Source organism: Drosophila willistoni (assembly GCF_018902025.1).
Source record: "Drosophila willistoni isolate 14030-0811.24 chromosome XR unlocalized genomic scaffold, UCI_dwil_1.1 Seg144, whole genome shotgun sequence".
Lineage (NCBI taxonomy): Eukaryota > Metazoa > Arthropoda > Insecta > Diptera > Drosophilidae > Drosophila > Drosophila willistoni.
The window spans coordinates 7,122,721-7,132,500 of record NW_025814057.1 but is presented as its reverse complement, the minus strand read 5'-3'; the positions used below and the strand labels follow the sequence as shown (position 1 = coordinate 7,132,500).

General features: G+C 36.1%; 2 protein-coding genes across 2 annotated transcripts; both read left to right on the top strand.

Annotated features, from left to right (window-relative positions):
- The first annotated feature begins 3,960 nt into the window (after positions 1-3,960).
- On the top strand, positions 3,961-4,422 carry LOC6639098 (caltractin). Its single transcript, XM_002062006.1, has one exon. The coding sequence runs from the start codon at positions 3,961-3,963 to the stop codon at positions 4,420-4,422; it is 462 nt and encodes a 153-aa protein (XP_002062042.1).
- A 4,564-nt stretch (positions 4,423-8,986) lies between these two features.
- Positions 8,987-9,430, top strand: LOC6639099 (S-phase kinase-associated protein 1). The gene has a single exon (XM_002062007.1). The coding sequence runs from the start codon at positions 8,987-8,989 to the stop codon at positions 9,428-9,430; it is 444 nt and encodes a 147-aa protein (XP_002062043.1).
- The last annotated feature ends 350 nt before the right edge of the window (positions 9,431-9,780 follow it).

The window sequence follows — 9,780 nt, the reverse complement described above, 5'->3', positions numbered from 1 at the left end:
TTCCCTATCCATGACGAAGTTTCTCCAGGCCTGCAATGAATGGCTGGGTGAATGGCAGAACGTGGGGTTGGTGGGGGGTTCCATAGGCGGTATAGAAGTAAAATTGCAGACAACGCGCGACTATTAATAAAAAAATGCGAACAATGCAAAGCGGAAAGGCAAAGGCAAGGCTGAGGCAGGTGGGCAGAGGCACAAGGCACGGGGCTGGGAGTAACATTGATTTCAATATGGCGGCGGCGGCATCATGAATGACGAACGGCCGTTGGAATGAATGGTGAGCGCGGGCAGGCGGCACCGAAGGGAAGCAAAACAAAAACTTTAAATCCTTTAGTTAAACAAAAGGAGTCGGTTGAAGGGGTAGTGGATTCCTCATTGTAGGGACGAAGGCTGCGGGGATTTCTCTATCTCGCTCCCGCTCTCTCTCTCTCTCTCTCTCTGGGTCTGGGCGTGAGCTATACAATGGCATACAGTAAATCTGCATATCCTCGGGAACATTTATTGTTTACGCGATGGATTAGAGACGACTAAACATGGCATATTGGAAACGACGAACCAAAGCCACTGACGAACATTGAAGGACACAAAAAATATATACTCATAAACATATATATATGTATATATGAAAGAAGCTAACAACACAATAAAGGACTTGACTGTCGGTCTGACCGCATTTCTCGTTCGTTACCAAGGCAAAAGGCGTCTTCAAGTCGAATGGCGATTAACTAAAACTTTAAATGCTTTGACCAACAAGCTTACACAAGCAGCAGCATCACGAGTGACCACAAAAAAGAAAAAGGACACAATAAAAACAAAAAGGAAAGCGTCAATTCAATTAGAGATGAGCAAAATGGTGAAATTTATTAACAATTTTAATGATGTTTTTCAAGTATTAACTTTAATGAGCTTGAAAATGAATCATTGAATATAGTAACAACAATCTCTAATAAACCAAAATCCGAAAAGGTCTTTCTACAATTATTAAATGTAAATTAATTATCGATTAATTTTAAATCAAAGATATGTTTCGACTGAAATCGTATGTACAGTGCGTTGGAAATTAAGTTTTCAAAAAGGTTTCTTAATTGGTTGATGGTATGATGCTTCTTATAAACAATATTTGAGCTTTTATCTTCCTTTTTTTTTAAGAGTTTTTGCTGATGAAATCACATATCTCATGCCCATGCTCTTAAAGTCTTTTTCTCCATGCTTACCCACCACCCGCTAGCCACGTCTTTTGACTTCTTCCTATTTCTATTTTAACTTTGTCTTCTTCTTGGTACGTGACCTTTGCTCTAAATTCTTGTCTAAGAGGGAAAAATGTAACTCACTCACTCACTAACTGACTAACTGACTGAATGACTGACTATCTGACAGACTTGTTGTCAAGGACTGAAACCCAATATGCTTGAAATGAAATTGTAACAATGAACCCCAATACAGACTCACACACACACACACACATTTGCACTTACATCCCGCATGGCCTAAAAGGACAAGCCAACAAAAACAATTTACTATATTCTGACAACTCACTCCTTCTTATTCTTTTCTGTCTTTTTCACTCATTCTCCAATTTTTGTATCCTCTCTCGCTCTGTGCATAATTTTTGGTATTATTTTATTTTTGGCGTCAGAAATCTTTGCTCATTATTATTGGCAGCTCTTTCTCTTTAGAAGGATAAAGAAACGAAAGATAAATTTATAAAAATTTCATATATACATATATAAAAGAAAATAAGTATGTAATTTTGTATATTTGTATTTATATGCAAGCCACTCTTGTCAAAAGTTTTGTGGATAAGCAAGAACTTAAAGTCAAATAAAAAGACAAATGTCCAACAGAATACTCTTATAAATTTACTTAATTATAAGTAGACAAGTTTAAGTACTTCATTTTTTGTTTGCTTCCAGAAGCCTAATTTAGCGTTAATAAAGTTTTTAAGTAACTAGTTATTGATTTCAACCAAAAATCGTTGTAGGTATTCGAAGGACAAAGAGCCAAAGTCTAATTGGGCAGAAAATCAACCAAATGGCGGAGAATGGAATGAGGCTTTAAGAAAAGATGAACTTCTTGGCAATGAACTGAAAATGAAAAGTAAGTAAATATATAAAATCTATATATGTATGTATGAATGAAAATTAAATTAAATACTGCTATAGATAAATGGATTGTGCCTTTAAAAAAATATAAATGAAACAAATTAGTTAATACAAAAATGTTTAAATGTCTAAAAATCTCTTTAAAATCAGTTGAAACTCTTGTTTAGTTTTTCCCAAAAACATTGAAACTTCATTAAAATAGATAATGAATGAAGTTTTAAAATATGTTTAAAACACATTTTTTACTATTAATGGACAAATAAATAAATAACAAATACTATGAAATCATTTGATATAACTAAAAATTCATTTAAACAATCGAATGCAAATAAGAAAAACCAAAGAAACAGCTTCAGAAATATGGATTCTATATGGAAAATCTAGTTTAAAACATATCTCTAAAACAATATCAGCTCTGAATAGTATATTTGGTAGTATATTTCTTCCTCACTCCCTTTCTCTATCGTTTACGGCGTGTATGTTGAATTTTATGCTCACTGTCCTTGATGAAATTACCAAAACGTGTTAAACTTTGAAATGCGCCTCTAGTGTCCTCATCTTTCTTTCCTCTAATCTCTTGTCGGCCCCCTCTGCCTCCCGCTTCTAGCTCACACTACCTACTACTGCTTTACCCTCAGCTAATGGCGCCGAATTGTTTGCCAAAAAAAAAGAGGAGAGAAGAGAACACAAAACAACAACAACAACAACAAAAATGGAATTGAGAGAAGGCAGCGGACATTTTGTAAATATTTTCCATGTGTGGAAAAGGCTCAGGGACATTGAGGAGAAAAGAAGCAAGCAAACGAGAGAGAGAGAGAGAGCGAGACAGAGAGAGAGGGGTAGAGAAGAGATAAATAGATAAAGGCAGCGGCGGCTGCTGTTTTGTGCCCTTTGTTGCTGTTGTTTTAAGCAAATATGGCCGCCAACCCGCAGCTTTTTGGCTCATTTTGGCTCTCAAACAACGCAACGCAATTTGGCAACAGCAAAAGCAGCAGCAGCAGCAACCACTGGTCGGTCGCCTGTCATTCGTTCCATCATTCATTCATTCAAACAAACATTGACGGCAGCTGGTTTGAAACAAAATGTGTTTGTTTTTCATTTTCTAGTTTAACCTCTCTTCTCGACCCCGACACCGACCCCGATCCTGACGCCGCACTCCTATCTCCTATTCCTTCACTTCACTTCTTTTCTTCTTTTGGTTTTTTTTTTCTCTCGGTATTTTTGGCCTAAGCCTTTTTTAAGTAGTTTTTAATAATGCGCCACACACGCGGAAAAATCACAAACAACAGAAGGAAAAGTTCTGTATACAAACCATCATCTCGAATATTGAGATACCCTGTAGCTAAAGCTTTAAATTGTTGTTTCAACTGTCTACTGAAAGAATTATATTCTATGGGGAGAATATATAGAAATTGATTAATAGTCCTAGGCATTAGTCCTAAGTCAAATGGCCCGTTGAGCTTAATCAAGTATTTAGGTTCCTCCTGTTCATATTTCTGTCTAAATTAATATGCTCTTCTATCAAGCATAGAGTAAAGGGTACAAAGACAGGGAAAACCACACAGCTGTTGCCTTTAAAGGTAAAAAATAAAAACAAGAAATAAGAAAAACATTCCTGATCCCAAGTTTGGCAGTGACAAAGTTTATATACATATCCTTCAATAGGTTTCTAGAAAACATGCTCAATATTAAGTAGGCCGAGATTGTGAATGTCAGAATGCTTTACACCTACATATAAGCATATAACAACATCCAACATCCAGATTGAAAATATAAAACATAAAAAATAGTTTAAAAAAAAAACCAAAAAATCTGAAAAAAATAAACTACAATTTTAAAAAACAAAAATAAAGAAAGAAGTATGGAAGAATCTAAGAATATCGCGTTGGGAAACTGGATCGATTTCAACGCATTTGAATTGGATGTGGAGGAGCCCCCATTCATCCTGAAGCCAGACGAGATCATGACAATTAAAAAATCATTCGATATATACGATTTTCAACAAGTTGGCAGCATCGAAGTAAACAAGATGCGTCTGGCCATGCTCCGTTTGGGCATAGAGCCAGACACTGATGAAATCCGAAACCTGATGAAGGTTTTTGACAAGAATAACTCTGGACGCATAACATTCAATACATTCTTGCTACACATTTGTGGCAAAATGGCTGAAGAGAATCTTGGATATGATTTCGTCGGTGGCCTTTTCGATTTGTGTAGTGGCAAAATTTCATTGTATAATTGCGATCATGCTGTCAAAGAGATGTTTTTGACCATAAGCGATGAGGAATTACATGAGATACTGCAAATGGCCAATTTGGATTGAGATCTTGGATTAGCCAAGGAGGAAGAGAAGGAGGAGGAGGACAAAACGATTTAATATCATTCAGAAAGCCATGAATATATCTAATTTTCTGTACAGTATATATTTTCAATTCTATCTAAATATAAACAAAAAGGCCAGCATAAATAAAAAGATGGCATAATCATATATGGCCCACCCCGTCATCGCATGGCCCCACTTTTCCCTTCCTCGTTACTGCTACTTCTCGTGGTAGAAGTAGTAGCCTCTTTCTTGTCTTAGATTTAGATAAAACTTGTGTTTGGTGTTCCTCTCTAAATCTCCTCGCTTTTCGTTTCTCATTTTAGCAAAAGAAAAATTGAATTTAAATGCTTGTCAGCAACAGAAATTAGTTTTTCCTGCCAAAGCGAATGAGTGGAAGCGAGAGAAAGAGAGAGAGAGACAGAGCCGCCGCCAACACAATGTAAAGAAATTATGATTCGAATAGCATTTAATAGGACCAACAACGAATAATGCAAAGCAAAATAAAAAGAATAAAAAGAAAAATACCAAAGAGAGAAAAATAAAAAGACACCAGTAAATTGGCTCATGGCTCTCATTCATTCTCGTCTCTCCCACCTAATTAAAAAGATGACATTTAAAGATTTTTACTTAGATTTCCCATAAGCGAAGGCATTAGAAATAATTAACTGACATCAACAGGAGGTCAAAAGCGAAGGAATCATGCGAAAATAATAAGAATCAGAACAACAGAATAGAACTGCTGCTGCTACCGGATGGATAGAATGGAGTAAACAAAAAGGAAACTACTCAGGATATTTCTCTTGCAATTTTTCTTTTTTTTCTATGCAACTCAAATCAAAAGATTTAGACAATGCAATGGCCCAGAATGTCATTTACCATCATTTTGAAATATTTTTGTTTTTGCTGATTACATTGAAATACAATTTCTTTCGGAATTTGAAAGACTGTTTTATCAGAAATCATTTTTAAAGGTAATTTTTCACGTTATTTTGATGATCAAGAAAAGTCGCGATTTGGCCAAATATAATCACTTAAGTTCACAACAATTTGTTGCTTTTATTGGACATTTTTTTACCTAGCCAACTGTGTAACAAAATCATGAAAGATAGTCTTATCTAATTAAAATGGAATGGAAAAAATTTAAAATAATTACAGATTGCTTTATGGGATTGCAACATAAAAAGTGCCCAAAATAATTAGGTGAGTTGGTTAAAGTTGACATCAAAGATATTTGAAAGTCTACGATAATTTCATAGAAGTTATTTCAGTTTTCGTATTATCATTTAAAACATAATCCATCTTACTATAAGTATTTTCTGTGGTCCATTGTGACCCAAAATATGCAGAATCAAGATTCCTTGAAGAATGTGAATCCGAGTACTTAGATGAAGGAAAGTAAAAATTGGTTATGCTTTTGATTGAATATCTTGTATGACATACCCTTTTTATCTAGTTTCCTGTAGCACTTAACCGCATTTGAAGAGAGAGAGAGAGAGAGAAAGATAGAGAAAACTGATAGCAGGACCCATTCGATGGATATATTGCTCGTAGTCTGACCAAATACAATTTCCTACCAGAACTAACGGAAATGTTCATCAATTGACCATTTTGGCACTTTTTGCGCTTTAGAGTTGGTTTGGTTGCTTGGTCGTTCCGTCAGTCTGTCGGCCGGTTGGTTGGTTGAAAAGCAAATCATGTGTAGCCCCAAGACCAGTCAGTCCAGTGAAAAGTTCAACCACAAGCAATCAGAAAAGCAAAAACGAAAAAAAAAAAATAAAAAAACACAAACGAAAACGAAAAAAAAATATGTCTATGAAAGAGTAAGAGAGCGAGGGAGAGGGGAGGGAGAGGAAATGGAGGCCGAAAATGCCAAACCAGGAAGTACAACTGGAAAATTTAATTATCACACACAGATAGAGGACACAGAGAGACGGGAGAAAGAGAGTAAGAGATTGGCAGAAGGAGAACAAGAGGCACAGAGAGACACTGACTGACTCTGTAGAGGAGCTTGTCAATGTCAGAAATAAATGTTGGTTGTTGGTTTTTGTTAGCCTTGGGTATATATGAAGATGTCCTTTTGGTTAGCCTTCAGCTCAGCCGGTTAAAATTTTCTTGTCATTTCTTCTGCCGCCGCTGCTGCGGTTGATTCTCCGAGTATGATGTCAACTTGTGACAGCTGCCAAGCAAAGAAAAAAAAAAAAGAAGAAGAAAATAACCACACAGAATTTCAAGAAGAAAGCTGCTCCTGCTGCTCCTTCTATCAGCCAAAAAAAAAAAAAACCGAAAACGAAGAAAAGTATCCAAGCCATGAAAGCAATTAAAGCCATACGTGTCTCGTCCAAAAAACTGAAACTTTAAATGGGGTTTTAATTAAACAATAAATTCAACTCGAAAGGGAATTAATCCAGGGATGCGTAGCCAAACCATTAAAATCAAACGAAAACATTAAATAGTTTAAATTAAATATCGTAAACTGAAGGGCCGAATGGTTGAAAGGATAAAATGATTCTTTGCAATCGAAAAGGGAAAGGACTTGGACAATTTTAAATCACTTTTCAGCTGTTGCTTTACCTCATTAACTTTCTAAGACTTTTAATTTTTAATTTAATTGCAAATTCCTTTGTTGTTTAATTAATTTTTTGAAAGTCTAAAGTCCTAAGTTTAAGTTTTAAGAATAAATGCATTGCCATATTCCAATAGAAAATGTTTATCAAAATCTGGCATCCCTGGTCTTTATGTGGTGTGGCATATGGCGTATGAATAAGTATTTCTGCAATTCTAATTCAATTTCAAGCAATTGTCCCACACACACAGAGAGAGAAGAAAAGAAAAGAATGGATAAATGCCTTCCCTTCATTCATAATTATATTTGGTGTTAGGCGGCCGATGTCGCTGTCGTCGGTGTCGTCGCCGTCGACGTCAGAAAAACTTTTGCGGCCCATAATTAAAACTAAAAGACCGAAAATTTTCGGGTTTTTCTTCTGTTCTTCTGTTGGGCTAAGTGCAGCTGACAACAATTGCATTGCGAAAACGAAACGAAAACTGGGGGAAAAGTCTCTTGAGGAGAACAAAAGGCAACTAACGCCTGATGCTGTTGCTGCCCGCTGCTGCTGCTGTTGCCCGCTGCCTCACGACATGGATACGGACACACAGCCTGCAGGAGAACGGTAGGTGGGTGGGTGGAGGACTGGGGACATACATACAAACGACAGGACTATTTTTAGAGACGCCTTTTGTGCTTTTAATAAGTTTTGAATTTCAGTACAAGAAAAACTTGAACAAATCTCTCAGCCATTTGGCAGTCTTTTCTTTTAAATTTGCTTTGCTCCTGCTCCTACTCCTACTACTCAGCATCATCCTCCAATTCTCTTATCCTTTCGTTTTGTTATACCATTTGCCATTTTGCTTTTATACTGCTTTTGGTTTTTCTTTTCCTTTCGTTTCTTTTTTTCTTTCGTGTATTTTGTATGTGTGGTGGATTTGTCCACAAACGAACTGAAGCTGAAACCAATAATTAATACCCCAAACAAGTTTTTCGTTTATTATCCGTTGCGGACATTTTTTTTTTTTTTTTTTTTTGTATGTTTCTTTCGTTTTTTTTTTTTTTCAATTTTTCTCTCGGTGTTTTCCGTCGCCTTTGTTGCCGCCGGTTGCTTCGTTAGTTTCATGTTCAAGCAGTTGAATTGCAGCAATTTTTAGCCTTCATTCGAAGTATCTGCCAGGTTTTTTTTTTTTTGTCCCAATCTCCCGACCACCGCATCCTTACCATACAGTCTCCATTCGTTTCACAATCCAAACCCATCCCCCCCTCGCAGTTTTTCCACATTTTTCCTGCACGTGCTTTTCTTCTTTTTTCTTTCGTTTTACGTTTTTCTTTATTTCTGTACTTGCTGTTTTACTTGTTGTTTGTTTCTTTGGCTGCTGCTGCTGCCGTTGATAACTTTGTTTTATAGACTTTTGTTCTCGCCGTTGTTACCTAGCGACCCAAATTCTACGTTCAATAGTTTTACCGTTCTTTGACCAAAAAAAAAAAATAGAAAAAACAACAAAACGAGCAGAAAGCGTATAGAAGAAAAGCAGGCAACGTTTGCTATTGCTTTCTTTTTTTCTTTCTTTTTTATGGCCACATTTGGTTTTGCTGGGTTTTTCATGTCCATGTAGTGTTACCCTATGGTCAACGAAAGCTGCCAAGGGTATATATAGTTCCATTTCTCTTTCGTTTCAAACGAGTTGCTAATTGCCTAAGTCGATAGGAACTTCTTATCGAATTGATTTAAATATCGATTTCGAACTAGTTTCTAAAATGTGAATAGCTTTCTGACGTTTACCTTAGAAATTGAGGTTTTTGAATGAAATTTAACTTAGAACCAGTGCTTAGGATGCCAAATTGTTGACATTACCCTATAGAGTTACCCATAAGTTTAATGTGACAACTTTCAATCAAGTGCACGTCATAATCATAATAATTTTCATAGGCTTCATTCACTTTTGCCGCAAATTCTGAGCAGAACGGAAGTAAATTTCTCTTCAATTGTAATAAAATAAAAAAAATAAAAAAACCATCATGCAGCAATTAAAACTAAAAACATTGGATGGCAAGTCTGTGGAAGCCAATTTGGAAATTGTCAATATGTCGTCCGTCATACAGAATTTGCTGCTCGACTGCAAAATGGAAAACGGAGCTGCTGTTATCACATTGCAGAATATACATTCATGGACCTTGGATACGATTCTAATCTGGGCCACTCACCACAAGGACGATGACCCAGAAGACTACGAGGACGAGAAGTTCGTCAATGATCCATGGGATGTGGAATTCTTGCAAGAGCATGACGATATGATTTTCTATTTAATCAATGCCGCCGAGGATTTAAATATGCAAAACCTCTATATTGCCTGCGTCATAAGTTTCTTTGACATGGCTGCCATGGAGTTAGAGCACGGAGACGAAGATGATTGCGATGACGTCGATGAGTACGACGATTACGAGGAAGATTATGATTACTGATGAAGGACCACGAAGAAAACGATGTAATTAATTAATAAATGTTCCCATCAAATGATACCTCCATATATCCTTTTTTTTATCTGTGAGAAGGTTTGTGTTTAAGGTAACTCGAAGTCGACTAAAGTTTATGTTTGGAAATTTTTTATTTAGAAATTCAATACTATACAATAGTATAGGATAAAAGTTTACTAGCTGTGTCTTATTCAAAATAATCCATGTTGAAATATATATATATGTACAATATATCCCAGATGCATCTGTAGAATATATATATATTTCATGTAGAGCAAATATTAAACCCGCAGCAGGAGCAGCAGCAGCAGCTCTTCTCTTTTCTCTGATAACTATAG

What these genes read in the sequence shown, in the direction of transcription:
- LOC6639099 (XM_002062007.1), top strand. Translation starts at nt 8,987, where the DNA reads ATGCAGCAATTAAAACTAAAAACATTGGATGGCAAGTCTGTGGAAGCC.
- LOC6639098 (XM_002062006.1), top strand. Translation starts at nt 3,961, where the DNA reads ATGGAAGAATCTAAGAATATCGCGTTGGGAAACTGGATCGATTTCAAC.